The following is a 17,431-nucleotide window of genomic DNA, read 5'->3' as shown; positions in this document are numbered from 1 at the left end:
ACCTGGTTGGAGTTTGAATCTCTTCCGTCCTGGCTGTGAACAGGCGAACGCTCCGGCCACCTCCGACAGGGTCCGCTCTCCCAGAAGCTCCAGTCGCACCTCCCCCTGCGAGCCCGCCTTTTCCTGTGGGCGGGGTTACCGGTCAGCGCGGCCGGCTTTGCGCCACTGCGCAGCCGCAAGGGGGCGGTACCACGGCAGCTGCGACATGGGGGGGCGCGGAGGAGACGCCGGAAGTAGCGGTGGTACGGGTCCGACTGAGGGGTACTCACCGCCCGCAGCGTCCACCCGCGCGGCGGCGAGAGCCAAGACCCGAGGGGGTGGGCGTGGCGGCCGCCGGAACACAACCCCCCCTATTTGCGCTTCGCGCGGGGCGGTGCCGCGTCGCTCCTCTCCACCAGCTGCCATGAGCGAGCGCCTCCGCCCCAGGTGAGAAGGGATCCCCTTCCTGCCCGGCCCCTCGCCAGGGGGCCGCGGGGATGGGGCCGGGGGGGGGGCGCGAAGCGGGGATCTGCGTAGCCTGGGCGCTGCGGGGCTCCGTCAGGCTGCTCTGCGGCGGGGAGGCGGGGAGAGGGATGCGCGAGTGGCCGGGTGCCCGGTCCTGTGGGTGCCGGAGCGGGGACTCCGGGTTCAGCGTTGTCCCCTTTCCTTCTTACATCTTCGGCTGTCTTTTCCTGCTTGGGAGGCGGCCTGTCCGATGCCGGGGGAGAGACGGTGGCCCTGAAGGCTCCTTGTCCTAAATTTGGGCGGGTGGGGGGATGGGAGGAATGCCTGGTCTCGGAGGGGCAGCCCCGGGGCGGGCGCCGCGCGCTCCCAAGGTCAGGAGCAGGGGGGTCGGCCTGACCCTGCCGCAGCGGGGCTCCGGAGGACGCCGCGCCGCCCCGGACGGTTGTGAAGCTGGAGGGGAACAGCCCGGTGCTGTGGTCTGGGCTGTGGCTGAAACAGGCAGGGTTCTAAACTGTTCGCACGTCGGGCCGTTTGGCTCCGAAGGCGAGGTGGGCACTGCCTGGCCCCCGAGCCTGGTCTCAGCTGGGATCTCATTATTATCATTATTATTATTATTATTATTATTATTATTCCCTCCAAGAAGGCAGAGAGGAGAAAGTTTGGATGTATTACTCCAGAGTGAAGAAGATCCGCTTTATTTCAGATTAGAGAAATCCCTCATCGTGGAGCTTGAAGTGAAAACCTGTAGATCGCCAAGTCCAACTTTCTCTTCTTCAAGGAAAGAGATTTATAGAGATCAGTCGATTTATCCTGGTCTGTCCAGGTTCACTGCCCTTTATTCCATAGTAGTTTCAGGCCTAAGTAAGATGGATCATAGGATTGCCTTTGTAGATGATGCTGGATCTTTTTTTGTTCCTGGTTTTCATTGGCTGTGAGTGTAATTGGCATTCTTTCCAAAGGACGCTTCTCCGAAACACACTTATTTCATGGCATTGAAGTTATCATAGGGCTCCTCAGCCTGCATTGGATTATTAATTTGGGTCATGTAGCAAGTGGGGCATAAAGCATCTAAGGTGCCTGCCAAAATTATAACCTGGTCTGTGACATTAATGCCAAAAGGTATAATCTGTCCCAATAGGTGCATGAAGCAGTAATCTTGCTAATTATTAATAGGATTGTTGAAACGTTTGAATTAGGCCAAATTGAAATTATGGCCCAATCACAGATATGCCATCAGAATTAGGAACAGGATCTTAAGATATAATAAGCTTGATCTGATATTTTTTGCTTCCCAAACCCAGTTTGTAGTTCTGATACTTTTTTTGTGTTGTCTCACATATTTGAAGAAGTCTAAATAATTTCCTGCAAAAATTTTTTTTCCAGTACTGTACACAAATAATCTGAATGTGTTTATCCAGATAGTAGATTTATTTTATTTAGTATGTATACAAATAATCTGGTTATGTTTATAATGGTAACTTTTTAAAAAGAAGTAATCTTTTTTTTGACAGGCTTTTCTTGCCTGTTTTTCACTTCATCTTGCATTTAAGGAGGGTCATGAACCAGCTCTGCCAGTTCATTGCTCTGTCTTACCATTTCCAACTCAGTTCATTTCTTTGTATTTCTTTCCTCGATTTTGAGATGAAGGGTTGATCCAAGATGGTGATTTTTTCTTTTTCCTACTTGTTCCTCACAGTATGCTGATAACTATTGAGAGGTGTCTGGTGAAGGAGTCCCTACTTTAAAAAAGATCCTTATCTATATATACTCAGAGTTTCTTGTCCCACAAAGAAACAAGATTTTACATTATTTTTTTAAAAGTTTGAATCCCAGCCTCATAGTCTAAGATTACTTCTCAGCCCCTAGAAGATGATAGGAAGGTTAGAGATAAATAAAATGACAAAAAGTAGTAGAATCAGCCATTGTGTGAAGTAACAGATGCCAAACAGTCATCTATACCTAGATGGTGAGGGGATAATAGAATCAATGACAGGGTGCCTGCCAAAATTATAACATGGTCTATGGCATTAATGTGAGAAGCTATAATCTGATCGTACTGACAGATGAGCATGAAGCAGTAATCTTGCCAATTAGCAAGACTGGTGAAAGCAGAATGTTTTAAAGATGGACCCTACTAAGAGCCTAGGAAAGAGAGAATGAGGAATAGGTACTATTCATTCTTAATCCCTTACTACCTGAAGGAGAGGATCACCCACACACCAGAGAGATAATGTTAGTACTTTTGAGAATCAACCTATTATGAAGCAGGAATATTTATGTGGCTTTCCCAGGGTTTAGTTAAAATTCAAAAGCCCATCTACTTAAGACTTTTTTTTTTTTCTATGCAACCTCCTTGACATTCTTGTCACTGGAAAGATACAGCCCCTGTTATAAATGAGGAAATGGCAAATTTTAGTCAGGCTCATAAGTTTGGTTAGAGTGAGTCAGCAACCCAAAGCATAATCAGCTGTTGACATACTGATGAAACCAGCGCTCAGGGACAGCATCCTGCCATTCAGTGACTTTCTCTTTGGTGTCAACTGGCTCCCAGCAGATAATGTTTTGCTACTGCTGCACATTCCCACTTAAATTCTCTGATCATGTTGTTATGAAAGTAGAAGTTTCCTGGTCCAAGTTTATGATGATAAGACATTCATTTAATGATTAATCTGGATTTCATCTAGTTTTAACCTCCAAGTACATAAAAAATAACATGCAAATAAGATCTAATCTAAATATGGTCTTACTTTACAAATAACTGAGTCTCAGAATTAGGTAAATGGTGAAGCCTACGGTGTAGCAGGTTGTTTAAAGCTTAATCAGTGTCACACAACTCACCTTATCATTCCAGATCTACACTGGGGTCCATAATCATTAATAAAGTTAGAAGTATTTCAAATGTGCAGAGTACAGGAAACTGAGCTGGGAGTGATAAAGTTTGTACAACATCCAGATTTCAACTCAAAACCTTAGGATCAAGGGCATCATAGTAAGCCAACTCTACCCTCATATGAAGTTGATAATTGTATAGAGGATACTGTACCCCATATACTTTCCAAAAAGCAGTTTTCCTCTCTCTTACTAGCCTCTTATCTGTTAACTATAGAAATTTGAGGGTTGGGGATGTAGCTCAGTTGGTGGAGTGTTTGCCTTGCTTGTATAAGACCCTGGGTTCAATCCCCAGTACCATACACACACACACACACACACACACACACACACACACAGAACGTTTAAGCATTAATAACTAAAATTAGAATATATTTTCTTCATAATATATGCTGCGTGTTGTATATGTGACCTCTAGCAGATCCTACCCAACAGAGCTTTCTGCAGCAAAGGGAACATCCTCCATCTGTGTGTTCAGTGCAAGAGACATTGACTACACATGGCCATTTTGTACTAGAAATGTAGTGTGACCTGGGAACTGGATTTTTAATTTTATTTAAGTTTAAAGAACTACATGGTTAGAGATTACCATATAGGACTGTACTATTGGGGTTAGGGTTTAGAAATCTTTTGACAGCACTTAATTCTTGCATAGAGTCCATGCTATTTTTGTCTCATATATCTAGGAGCACTTGCCTGAAAAAGATGAGTTTTCTTCAAACCCGCAAATTTTAAGCAGCTGATACTGTGGTCTCAAAGCAACAACCTAGTAAAGTGCAGTGACTGTTATATCATAATAGAGCTTGGCCAGACCAGCCAGGCCAACGTGGCTAAGAGTTGCTCCCCTAGTGATTGCCCAGAAGAGTATTCAAATCCTCCAGAGGGCACAGAGGTTTTGTTTAGTGTGATAATTGGGGGAAGTCAGGGATGCAGAAAACTAAAGATCAGAGGCTGCCATGAATCTGTGATATTCCTGTGTGGCACCATTTTTAATAAGGATTTTCTGGGCAAATAGTCAAAAGCAGCCACTCATCTCTTCAATGTTGTCATATGGAAGGAAGTAAAGTTAGGTAATTTGAAATTGTCATTTCAGAGAACATGGAAAGAAGAAAACTTGGAGTTTGAAAGCTTAGTCATTAACCTCTTCTTATTGTGTTCCCAGCAGACTTTGGAAGTTGTCAGGCTTCTGTTTAGAAATTAGTCTTACTAATTTAAGCTTGTGCTGCTGCTGCTTTATATTTTTGCTCTTAGGGCCCAGTGATGGTAATACTTCCAGTTTCTACCTTTTGGGATATCATGTGGTAAATTCTCTCAGGCAACAGGGCAAATTTATATGTTGTCATGTTTAAGTGTAAAAGATCAATTGTTGGATTTTTCTTTCTCTTCCTTGTATTTTAATTTCAGGAAAAGAAGAAGGAATGGCAATGAAGAAGATAACCATCTTCCCCCCCAGACCAAAAGGAGTAGTAGAAACCCTGTTTTTCAGGATTCCTGGGACACAGAGGTAGGAAATGTGGTCATAGACTCTGGGTTGTTTTCGCTGCTTAAGCTAAATAACCCAGTTTATGTTATGTAATTAAAAGAAATTAATTTATTCAGAGAACAAAAGCAATCTTATTTAATTGAAGTGGTTTAAACTCTTTTTCTTCTTATTTGAGTCATGGCCCCTTTGAGGAAATTATTTACTCTCTTCCCAGCAAAGCAGTATATGCTTTTGCATGTATTCTCCCTCCCCCCCCCCAACATACACACCCCACATAAGTATTTATAGAAGTGTAATGGACCTTTGAAAACCTATCTTTAAACACTTATTTTATAGTTCAGCAACCAGTAATTGTCCTTACGATAGCTATATTTTGTTGCTTGAATTCACTAGAGACTTTAAGTGTGCAGATTATGTAAGATGTATGGAAGATATATTATGTATGCAAGATGCCATTTTGAAGTGTTTTTACTTTTCATTATGTTCTAGAAAGAACTTGGTCCATCAGGTGGAGGGGGGTTTGGATGGAGGGAAGTACTCTTGAAGTTTTCTATGACTTCAGTTTCCTGAAAGAATGCTTCAGTATGCACAATGGAGAGAATGTTTTGTGTGATTAGAAGTCTACTCTATGGTGGGGAAAGAAAGCCAATGTTAACATAAAACTGTGTTAACATAAATTATGCCCCTAAAACTTTTGAGCCTTAACAGTTGTCACATTAAGGGAGAAATGCCATAATGACAGAGTCCTAAATCACAGCCTTGTACTTTCTAGTGGAATTCTCACACTAGAATGAATTATACTTTAATTAGTTCCCAGTAACAAGATTAGGCCTATATCCTCTTTCCTTACCAGCAGTCCAAAGTCACTCTCCCAAAGGGGAAAATCAGTTACTCTCATGTAAGAACAATTAACAAACAAGTTGAGATGAGAATCTTCCTTCTGTGGAGACTTGTTCCCATAGCCTTTTTTGTCTCTTTTAAAATCTTACCTGCTTTTTTTATTTTATTTTTTATGATTAATAGAAAAGTAATTGAGCTTTCATTCAAAGTGATAGTTGGGGGATCTCAGGAATGAAAGAAGACCAAAGATTAGAGGCTGCTATGAACATCTTATGGTAGAACTGTTGAACAGTGACGGAGTTTCCATTACTCTTTTGATTTGTGGGACTATCATTGAGGGAGATGTAGACAGAGATGACTGTCTATAGCATCGGTATTTCTTTCCTAGATCTGTATGTAAACTCTGCTGTCTGATGTTCACTTTGGTTCCAGGGAGTAGAAGGTCTAACTCTTTGTGTATTAATCATTTCCCTCTGTCTGTAGTTTTGATGACTGAGAACAGAGAAATGACCATCTTTTTGTTTTTTTTACATTAAACATTTCAGTTATTTTAACTGAACCAGACACATTCGGGTTAGTTTTGTTGTTGTTATTGTTTTTGGTCTTGTAGAAAATGGCCTTCACTCAATTCTAAGATCTATACATCAGTCTCAGAAGAAAACAGTGTGTTGTTCGTTAACCTCTTGGATCATGTATCTTGTTCTAAGTTGTCTAAAGACATTGAGCTGTCGAACCCCTCTGTGATCATTTCTCTACAGTATGAAGTAGATCATCTTCATTATGATTTAAGGTCTGTAAGGTGGTTTTTATCTGATCCCTCTGGTGGTCAGGGTCAGCTCATGGGGTATTGTAGTCATTAGGTCCAGATTCTCTGACTGAGCATTTGTCAGTGCTGCCTCAGTGATGGCATTAATATGGAGTGAGGGTAAATGAACTGGGTGAGAGCTGGAGAGGCAAAAGGCAGGGGAATCTCTTAAGATGGAAAGTTAAGCCCTGAATCATTGAGGTTTCTCTCCTGCAATAGGTTCTTTTTATTTTTTTGCAGTACTGGGGATTGAACCCAGGGCCTCATACCTTCTAGACAAGTGCTCCACCACTGAGCTGCATCTCCAACCCTGGAATAGAGTCATATGTTTGTAGCACAAAAACAAGTTTAGAGGTATTTGGCTCCTTTTTGACAATTATGTAATTAAAAGGGAAAGTAATGTTATTAATTTTGTTAATAATTTATATATTAAAGTATTATTAACATTATTAATAAAAGGGTTACTTTTAATTCTCAGCTGGGGCCAGTTTTCCTTAGACAAACTCAGATTAAGAGGAGCTATTCCTTGTGCCTTTCCTGAAATAACTTAATTCTAAAATTTGTTTTCTTATAACTTGAATGTTTATTTGGGAGGAATTTGTTTAAAAACTAAGAAAGATTTAAAATTGTTACTTGTAACTAATTTTCTGAAAGTTACTTTTCTCCCCTAAATGTAATAATATTGGCAGATACTGGGAAAGTTTGGCTTATGTTGAAGTGTGTCATAAGGAACTCTGTTATCTGTAAGTTGGAGAGAGTTCCTCTTTCCTGGATGTTGTGTGGATCAAAAATGTGAAGTGATTTGTCATGTTAGTTAGGTCCAGAGAGACTCTGTATATTTTCTTCCTCCCATTTTAGTAGGAGAAGAAAAAATTTCCACTTTCCTGATGGAAAAATTGGGGCACAGAAAAATAGTCACTTGCCCAAAGATACCCGTTCAGTAAGAGGTGGAGAAGGAGCTGGGCCCTGGGGCTTGACAGTAGAGCCTCTTGCTCCTAAAGATGGTGTGTGCTACCTCACAGAAGATGGAGACACATCCGGGAAGCCAGGTCCCAGGCTCCTTTTGAATCATAGCAACAGAAGAATCATTTTCCTCCATCTTTTCTTTCTTGTGCTACCAGGGATTGAACCCAGGTATGCTCTACCACTGAGCTAAATCCCCAATTACACTCCCCCCTAGCCTTTTTAAAAAATATTTTTTGAGATAGGGTCTCAATAAGTTGCCCAGGCTGCCCTGGAATTTATGAACCTCCTGCCTCAGCTTCTCATAGCTGGGATTACAGGTGTGTGTCCCATACCTGGTTCCCCTAAGTATTTTTCCAAGTAAGTGCCTTGGTATAGCATTGGTTGGAAAGCATTTTTAGATTTCTATCCAAAAAAAGCAAAGAAGAAATTAGGTTTTTTTTCTCCAAACTCTAGTTGGTGCTTTAAGACTGATTTATTTATTTATTTATTTATTTTGATGGTGCTGGGGATTGAACCCAGGGCCTTGTGCATGTAAGGCAAGCATTCTGCCAACTGAGCTATATCCTAAGCCCCTGAATTTTAAGTTTAGGAACAAGCCTTAGGATACTGTTTTTTTAATTGAGGTATAATTTGCTACCAGTATATTATTAATTTTTTGTTGTTGTTAAATCATTCCAGATGAATCGTGTTAGCCTAAGTTAGGCTTGGTTTTCCTTGGTGAGCAAGAAGTAAAATGATTTGTCAATTTGGGACTTCCCAGTGGGTCCTAGATAAAGGTTGCAGTATTGTCTTATCTTGAGGAGCTCTTGAGATGGGTAGAAACTGGCTAGATTTTACTTAGTCGTATTTGTTCTCTTAGAGGCTACCCTTTGCAGTTGGAATTGTATCTTTATGCATAGTAGGAGGAAGGTTCTTTGCCTTCAGTTTTAATGTCTTTATCTACAAATGACATTAGCAGTTTCCATGTATTATCTGGCTTCTGATAATTAGATATATGCTTTATAAAAAGTACTACTATTTTTTTTTCTTTTTTGATACTGGGAATTGAACTCGGGGGCACTTGACATTGACCACTGAGCCACATCCCCAGCTCTATTGTGTATTCTATTTAGAGACAGGGTCTCACTGAGTTGCTTAGTGCCTTGCATTTGCCGAGGCTGGCTTTGAACTTGCCATCCTCCTGCCTCAGCCTCCTAAGCCATTGGGATTCTGATTTTTTCCCCTTTATTTTATACTTGAAAATGAAGTCATATAATATGAATATTTGATACATAATTTCCTTAAAACTTCTCTATGGTGAAACAAAAGTGTACATAATTGAAGAGTATATATAGTATAAACATGACAATTTCAAACCAATTATTGATATAGTTTTAAATTATCGTTAATTGTGGCTATGTTTGAAAAAAGAAATGTGCAAAGCTTATTAGGGACCAGCATACCAGAAATATTTAATTTTTGAAGTAAAAATCTAAAATGTTACACAGTTCAAAAAGGGGCATTGTTTGAAGATACTGTAAACTGTCATCTCTTAGAAGTTTCTTAAAAATATTCAGTACTTCCCCTGTAATGACTAACGAGCATTTCCATTGACTACTTTTTGCTGAAAGTGATTAAGGACAAAATGTAGAAATTCTTGTTGCTTATTTATTTTTTGAGGAGGGGGTACTGGGGATGGAACTCAAGGGCACTCAACCACTGAGCCACATCCTCAGCCCTATTTTTTATTTTATTTAGAGATAGGGTCTCATTGAGTTGCTTAGTGCTTTGCCACTGAATCCCAAGCCACTGGGATTACAGGCTTGCTCCACTGCGCCTGGCTTGTGGCTTTATTTTTGATAAACTGTTATTAAGTTCTCATTAGGAGTTCTTTAGACATTATACCAAGTTATCTCGGCCTTCTGTTCACACACACACACACACACACACACACACACACGCATCTTTTTCAAGTAAAGCAGTATTTAATATAAACTGTTGGCAAATATATGTAAACAATATTTGTCATCAAATATTAATACATTATCTCGAAGTTTATTGCTTTCAAGTTAAAATGCTAGAAACGAATGCCAGTTACAGTTCCTTTAAGGAATGTTATATAGTGCCATATTAAGATGTAAATTTTTTTGGCTTTTAATTCTTTTTTTTTTTTTAAAAAAAAACACTTTATTTATTTTTTTTTTTTAGAGAGAGTGAGAGAGGAGAGAGAGAGAGAGAGAGAGAGAGAGAGAGAGAGAATTTTTAATATTTATTTTTTAGTTCTCGGCGGACACAACATCTTTGTTGGTATGTGGTGCTGAGGATCGAACCCGGGCCGCACGCATGCCAGGCGAGCGCGCTACCACTTGAGCCACATCCCCAGCCCCTGGCTTTTAATTCTTAAAAGAATGATAATAGCAAAAGTGATGTGAAATGTTCAGTGTGAGGTTATGATTAAGCTATAGTTTACAAAAATAAAGTCAGATGATAATGATCCTATTCAGCATCCTGGATTAGATCCCTTTAGGTGGGACTGATACTTGATACAGTCAAACTTTAAAGTAGATAAAGGCAGTTTAATACTGCCATTGAGAAGGACATCTCTTGGCATATAATTCTCAGGCCATAGTTTTGAAGATCCTAAAGTATCAAGTTGGTTTGATGAACTAGTGGCACTTATGAATACATTTATTGCCTTGGTACCTTTACATGTTTTTAGAGTATCATTGCAACTTTTGGAGTACATTACAGATTTTTTTCTTTTGGCGTTCAGGTGCCCTGCAGTTCTGCTATTGATGTTTCTTGAAGACATTTTTTACTGGATTGAGAAGTTCTTCTGTTGCACTAGCTATATCATTGATTGCAGAAACCTTGCTCTGTCACTGGTCTCATCTGGGAGCTTACTGAGAATCTACTTAAGTGCTTCTGCCTTTTAATTTTGGTCTGGAATTCTGGCTTGGTCATTCAGTCATATACTTTTCTCCATCATTAGCTGCCATATGAAGAAGGGTCTCCATGAAGTTAATGTCTATACTTTTTTTTTTTCTCTAAAATTTTCATAGTGGTATCTTGTGTGAAACCTGGATTTTCTTTTTCAGCCTTAAGGAAGTGGCTTTCGATGTCTGAGATGCAGACAAATGTATTCTTTCTAGCTCATTAAACACAGGATACTTAACCTAGAGGGGCATAGAAACCTTGGAAGTGGTCTCAGCTTCATTCTTCATTTCTTCCATTGTTAACCTCCTTCATAAGCCAAATATAGTAGAAAAAGTAATACTACAATGCAGAGGAATCTGTATTCACTGCAGTGTTTCTTCTTTTTTTTGTGAGCTGTGAAACAGTGAGCACAAAATGTACTCTTCAGCTCCTGAGTCAAGTCACTCTGGCAATGCTGGAAGGACCCCATCACCTGAATTTAGAAAGTGGTTTTAATTAATCCACTGAATTAATTTGGAATCTTATGATCTCACTAGTGTGAGCAAACCTTGAGCTTTCTGAAATTATTGGGCACTTGCACATGCTTTAATAGACTTGTCTAGGATTGTCTCTCTCATTTAGTTCAGATCCTGCAGTTGCCCTAGAATGAAAATGAGCCTCATCATGATTCCAGAGAGTATATTCTGTGAGTAAGATTTCTTTCTTTTTTTCTTTTGAGACTCATGTAAATTAAGAGCACCAGTGAATGGGAAAATGGAGGTGGACGAAAATAAAAATATTAATGTTGATCTGCTTTTCTGATTAAGAGGAGAAAATATGGTTCTAGATAATAAATATACTCATACATACATTCTGGTTCTGTTTTTACAAAGTAGAGAGATTTTAACTGTTAGTATTCCTGCCTGGGCAGCTTTCTAAAGATTATTAGGAAAAATAGTCTTTAGAGGTATTTGGTTTCTGCCATGGGCATAAATGGGTTCTCTTTTGAACTGACTTCACACCCTAGAAAAATAAAATCAAAGGCAGGCCTTACTGCCACACCAGGAGTTCTTTATCTTTGGTGAATAATGTGAGGCTGTGGCCTGAGAAAATGAACTGCTTCAGCTTCTGACCTCTGCTTCACAGCCTACGCTTTTCTGTCCTTCTGCCTCCTGAGGGCCTTGCTGACACTTCTCAGGTTCTTCTTATCCACTGGTTATTTCACGGGCCTACTGAGGTGCTCTTTTTCCTTCCTAATTCTTCTCTTTGCCTCATTTTCTCCTCAGCTTCCTCTCTTCTCCAGCATTACCCCCTGCCGGCTGTGTTGTCCACAGCCATGAGGGTACTTTCTCATCAGCCTGCCCTCCTTCTCTGCGCCTGGCTTCCTCCTCGGCGGCTCCTTTTTTACACGAGGTTCGCCAGTGGTCTTTCCATTGAGCAGATGTGTACTGAGCAGCTGCTATTAGCCATGCATGTTCTGGGTCCTCCAGGTCAGCTGGAAGTTTCCTTCTGCAGTCCCTCCCATCCTCCTCTGGGTGTGGCACATAGACTTTACATTCCCACAGTGGCTCAGGCCTGCCTCCTGCTGTGTGAGGAAATCTCCCAGTGGGGCTCTTTTCTGTCTCCTTCACCTCATCTCTCACACACAGATCCCTGGAGTCCTTACCCCCCAAGATTAAACCTGAGTGTGGCTTATTTGCTTAGAAATTCTGCATGCAGATTCCAGGAGTCTTGCCATTTGGTTATGTTTCTCTCACCAACTCCTGCTGTGAGCCCAGTCACACCACACTATTAGATCTTCCTCTCCAGAATACTCCTCTTTTGACTTTGCTCTTGTTCTCCAGTTTATCATTTCCTGCCTATAAAGTCTTCCTCATCCTTCTAGGCCCTACACATACCATTCACGTAGGAACCTCTCCCCATTGTTGGAATTCTTTCACTTTGGTGGTCTTGGACTGTGGTTATCAGTGGATGCACTGGCACCATTTTCTTCTTGATCAAGTTCAGCAAATATTAACTGAATGATTGAGCAGCCCCAGTGAAATGCCTCCTTGTGAACCTGTTAGACCTTGTGAACAGAGGTTGGACATGAGAACCGTTTGTGCCCTGCCGTTGACCAGGTGTGGTCTTACAGTGGGACCTGGCATGTACACTTCAGCCAAAGGTGATTCCACAGTGGACTGTGAGGACAGTTTTTTGGTTTGTTTTTTTGTGGGTCTCTCCCAGGTATCTGCATTTAAAAGATTATGGTAGACTTTATTGTTGCCTAAGATAATGTAGAATCTTCCCCTTTTTAAACAGATCTTCAAAACAGCACTCTTTTGAGTTGCTTTTGTATATTGTATGGGGAGGTTTTTGGTCAGAGTTTTCATCAACTTATTTGCTTATGTTCATGAATTTGCAAGTGTCTATTATTTCACACATTATGACCTTATTCTCTTTTGATTGGTAATATGAATTTCTCGTGAAAATACCCTAGTCAATGAGCTTTATAATGCTAAGATAGCAGTTTAACTTTCAGGACCACACACTATCTGATACCATCCATCTCAAGCAATCTGATATTAAAAAGCATCATCAGGTGAGAGCAGTCTGATTTTTTTCCTAGTTCAAGTTTTTTTGTTTTAGATGATAAAACCATTTTGCCTTTGTGTATGCCTTTAAGGCACTAATAGAAACTTCAAATTCAGTGTTAATGCCTTTGAGGTTAAAAGTAAATGTTCTTTTCTTTTTCCCATAAAGCAGACCACTTTTTCCACAGTGTTCCAAGATCAATTACTATAATTTTCAAACTTTTTCAGCCTTGTCCCATTGAAAAGTGCTGTATTTTGTGACTGAATACGTAACAATTATATTTGTGAATCATTGAAGAAAGCCTTCACGGAGGAGTTATGCTTACCAGGTTGTACTGTGTTCTTCCTTTAGCCTGGTTGTATCTACCAATGTGTTTCACCCCCAATTTGAAAAATCCTGGCCCATCTGTAGACTGTGAGGTATTCCCAAAGCCTCTCCCATAGTGAGAACCCTGGACTGAGCTGGCAGAAAAAGCTGAGTGCCTTCGAGAGACACGTATTTATTTTTTTATTTTTTATTTTAAAGATAGTATCTGAAATGTGTGTGTTGGAATGGCTTTCTGTTCTTCTTGATTGAGGTTACTTTTAGTGATGCATGTCTAAAGCCACATCCTTCTGGAAGCCTTGTTTTTCCTGTAGGCTGGCAGAGAACAAGAGCATCCACCATACAGAACTACCATATATGCATGGCTAAATGGGCATAAATGGCTTTTAGCATCTTGGGCCTTTCACCTCCATGAAGGGGGACACGGGGCTTTGCTCTGGTGGAGCTGTTTGCCTCTTCTCAAGATGAGGGATGAAGAAGATCCTTTGCAAGAGACATGTTCTCCTGAGGAGTCATCACTGCCAGAAAGCTTTAGAAGTTCTTTAGTTAGGGGGATAAACCAATCTTCCTAAAGAGTCTCAGTCTTAAGATGTAAGTAAGATGTAGTAGCATTTAGTTCACTTGCTCACGATCAAATTTTGTCCTCAAATTACTTTTTTTTTTTGTAGAAAATAAATTAAAAATAGAAGATCCAGTTCTAAATGCTTTGTTACATACATCCTTCCATACTGTTTGTGATAGGCATGCACATGGGTATACATTAAAAAAGAAAAGCTTTTAAAAACCAGCTGACATATACTAAAAACAGATATAAAAAATGTTGAGACTCTTTTGTGTTATAACACGTTTATTTCTACCATCATTGTTAATGCTGGATATAATTCCGTAGTATGTATGTATATAATGGATGTATTAAAATTTAACCAATCCCCTATTGTTAGATATTTGGGGTGGTTTCCAGTTTTTAGCTATTATAAATAAGGCTACAATAAACACTTCTTATACATGTCACTATAAAATTTTAAGATTTTTTAAAAATGAAATACAAATTTCAAGTATACTTAGCCTCTTTTTAAGTAGTTACTCTATAAGGATCTTTTCAGTGGTTTATTTTAAAGAATTTTTACTTTTCTAAGTAGTACTTTGCTTCTGTAGTGTGAAGTAAATATAATGTGAGATAAAAATTTGACTTCCTTCAAACTGATTCTAGTTCTTGCCTTAATTTTCAGACAGTACCTGTAACGAAAAACAGTAAAGAAAACAGACTAAGAGGAAGCAAAGCGTTCTGTGCGGTGGGTTTCTGATCCAGTGTAGTGACCTATTCAATGAATGACCTATTCATTCCTGAGTTTCCTAAGGGGTATGTGGCCATCCTAGGTTGTTATACTAGGTTAGGAGAGGTCTTTGTAGAGTAAAATTTTTTTTCGAATTGGCTTTTGACTTCAAAAGTGATTATGGCACAAACTGGACATGGTGGCACATGTTTGTAATCCCAGCAACTTGGAAGGCTGAGACAGGAGGATAACAAGTTCAAGGCCTGCCTTGGCAAATTGGTGAGACCCTGTCTGAAAATAAGAAATGAAAATGACTGGGGATGTAGCTCAGTGGACAAGTGTTCTTGAATTCAATCCCCAGCAAATCCCCCCCCCCAAATAAAAGTGATACTGACATAAATTAAATGTGCACACACATGTATATGTATGTACTATTTTTATAATGAACATTTAATAATCACATTACAAAAAAGTTATAGTAAAGGATGGAAAAAATAAGTAACTAATCCTTCCATTCTAGTGTAACTCATATGATTTGTTTTCGAAAGTACTTTATGTATATATTTTATAGTTATAAGCAGATATTTCAAAACCAGTGTCTTTGTCTAAGGGTAAAGTTGAGTTTATCAAAGGGCCAAGTTAAAAACAATCTTTGTATCGGATCATTATTAGAATCATAATTTTCTTGTAATTGATTAGTTCTAGTATAGTTCAGGTAATTAGGGAAAGGAATTGCTAAGCAGGGCATATTCAAACACCATGTTAACATACAAATGCAAATTGTAAAATGCCATAATTCTGAAATGGATCCTTGGCACTACCTTCCATTTAAGTCCTACTGTCAGAGGTGGGCATATCAGAGTGAGTTGACTTTGATCCAGGGACTTCTGAGTGTCTTCAATATGATTAAAACACTTAAGTCATGTTATTTTTGATGAAAATTTATTTTTGTTGAAAATTTAGCGTGCTTGTACGTATACATATGCATACTGTGCAAAAATGCCAATATAACTTTATAAGAAGTATATTTTGTATCCTGAGTGGTTGTAGAACACCATTGTATCTGGATGAGATGATCGCAAAATTGGCATAGTTTATCTTGTGCACTTGTGCCCAGAACCCATCTCATTAGTAATAGGGGACCCCTACTTTTTTCATTTTTCTTTTTTATACCCTGTACCAATGACTGATACTTCTCCTTGTAGGCTGAGAACTTCTTTCTTTGGTTATTGGAATGAATGGTAAAAGCAGAGAAGATCTATGTAAAGGAATAAAGATATAATTGAAGAACTGGACATGGTGGTGTATGCCAGCTGCTTGGGAGGCTGAGGCAGGGAGGATTGCAAATTCCAGGCCAGCCTGGAAAACTTAGCCAGACTGTCTCATAAAAATTGAAAAGAGCTAGGGATGTAGCTCAGTGATAGAATGCCTTGGGTTCAATAGCCAGTACTACCCCCCCACCTCCCCCCCAAAAAGTAATTAAAGGATGTGGAGTCGGAAGGTCTGTGCTTGAATCTGGATGCACCGTCTTCCAGGGCTGTGTCACAGGGGTGATCTATCTCACTTTACAGCAAGGCTGTTGTGAGGATAGAATACAGTGTCTTAGGTGAATGGCTTTATCTTTATGAACCTGAAAGCCGAGTTATGTGCTCATGCCAATACTCTTGGAGCTGAATGGGAAGAAAACTCTTAATAGGGCATGGGCAGTAAAGCTCTTATGCAGGAACAAGTGTATGCTAACCCTGGCTCTTCCATTTCCTTTCAGTCTTCAAGCAGTGACAGTGGTGGGAGCAGCAGCAGCAGTAGCAGCATCAACAGCCCTGACAGGGCCAGCGGGCCAGAGGGCAGCCTAAGCCAGGTCATGCCCGGATCCAGCCCCAATACCCCTCAGCCCATGCCTGAGCAGTCTGCACTGTGCCAAGGCCCTTACTTCCACATCAACCAGACCCTGAAGGAGGCCCACTTTCACAGCCTACAGCACCGAGGACGGCCTCCGACATGATGCGTGGGCAGTTTCTTGCCTTCTGTGAAGGGACAGCGCTGTGCAGATTTGATATTTCAACTTACAATTTGTTTTAAAAAAATTGCACACAAAAAATGCCTGTTGGCTTTTCAGTCTATATTTGAAATAACAGGTTAACAGGCAATTGTTTACTTGTGGTTTTGCTGCACTATTGCAATTTCAAAGGGGCTTTGAAGCAATTTTTTTATAGAATTCTTTTGAGGGAGGGTATCAAATCCATGTCAAGGAAGTGGTGTGAGGAAATCTCATCTGTGTGTTGCATCCATAGTGTGTCCAGTTCAGACTGATCTTCAAATCTATCAATTAGAAGTTCTACTTTATGTAAAGGGCCTTTTAAAAATGCGGGATCTTCAATTTTTTAATTCAATAAACTAGTAAAGAGTATCTAGTTTCCATGAAAAAACACAAGGGTATTTTTTTTTTCTTCCCCAAAATATAGTAAGCTTGATTCAGTCTTGCACTGAAATTAACTGCCATACTACCTCTTAGTATGTACATGTTCTGTGGAAAGTAGTCTGTTGTAACAGGAGAATAATCGGATCCATCCAGTTTAGACTGTGGAAGTGAAGCGCCCTCCCTAGTAATAGTCTCTTCTCTGTTATATAATTGTATTTCTAGGGAGGATGTCCTTGTGTACCCAGGTTAACTCTGTACCAATATTCCTTTCAGAGTCTGCATCCCAGACTCTACTGCACAGTTCCAAAAGTCAAGGAGTAGTAATGACTGTCTTACTCACAAACTTTTATCAGAAGCTTATGTGATCTCACTGAAAATTCCCCTTGCAGTGGTGAAAATTAAGGCACATGCAAGTACTGAAGAAACATAAGCTGCCCAAATTGATACCTGAAGTAACAAGACTGTCAAAGTATTGGACAAGGATTTACTTTTGCTTGAAGTCACCCCTAATGTGACAG

General features: G+C 40.0%; 2 protein-coding genes across 5 annotated transcripts in view; one reads left to right on the top strand and one right to left on the bottom strand.

Moving 5' to 3' along the window:
* The window catches only part of MTNAP1 (mitochondrial nucleoid associated protein 1), a 14,221-nt gene extending 14,087 nt beyond the window's left edge, over positions 1-134 (bottom strand). Inside the window, exon 1 of one of the 2 annotated variants that reach the window (XM_081271039.1) lies at positions 3-134. The gene's annotated coding sequence lies outside the window, so the exon portion shown is untranslated. The remainder of the gene's footprint in view (positions 1-2) is intronic. The other variant, XM_081271040.1, reaches the window with a different exon arrangement.
* VCF1 (VCP nuclear cofactor family member 1) lies at positions 90-17,431 on the top strand. Of its 3 annotated transcripts, XM_081271052.1 has the most exons (4): positions 135-426; positions 4,738-4,837; positions 14,450-14,512; positions 16,260-17,431. In XM_081271052.1, the coding sequence occupies exons 1-4, from the start codon at positions 206-208 to the stop codon at positions 16,494-16,496; spliced, it is 621 nt and encodes a 206-aa protein (XP_081127178.1). In that variant the 5' UTR covers positions 135-205; the 3' UTR covers positions 16,497-17,431. The 3 variants fall into 3 exon arrangements, with proteins under 3 accessions (XP_081127180.1, XP_081127178.1, XP_081127179.1); XM_081271054.1 differs by lacking the exon at positions 14,450-14,512 and having other exon boundaries at positions 90-426; positions 4,820-4,837; positions 16,260-16,497; XM_081271053.1 differs by lacking the exon at positions 14,450-14,512 and having other exon boundaries at positions 154-426; positions 16,260-17,397.

Source organism: Spermophilus citellus (genome assembly GCF_964194105.1).
Source record: "Spermophilus citellus genome assembly, chromosome: 17".
Taxonomy (NCBI): Eukaryota; Metazoa; Chordata; class Mammalia; order Rodentia; family Sciuridae; genus Spermophilus; species Spermophilus citellus.
This window is presented reverse-complemented; position numbering and strand designations above follow the sequence as displayed.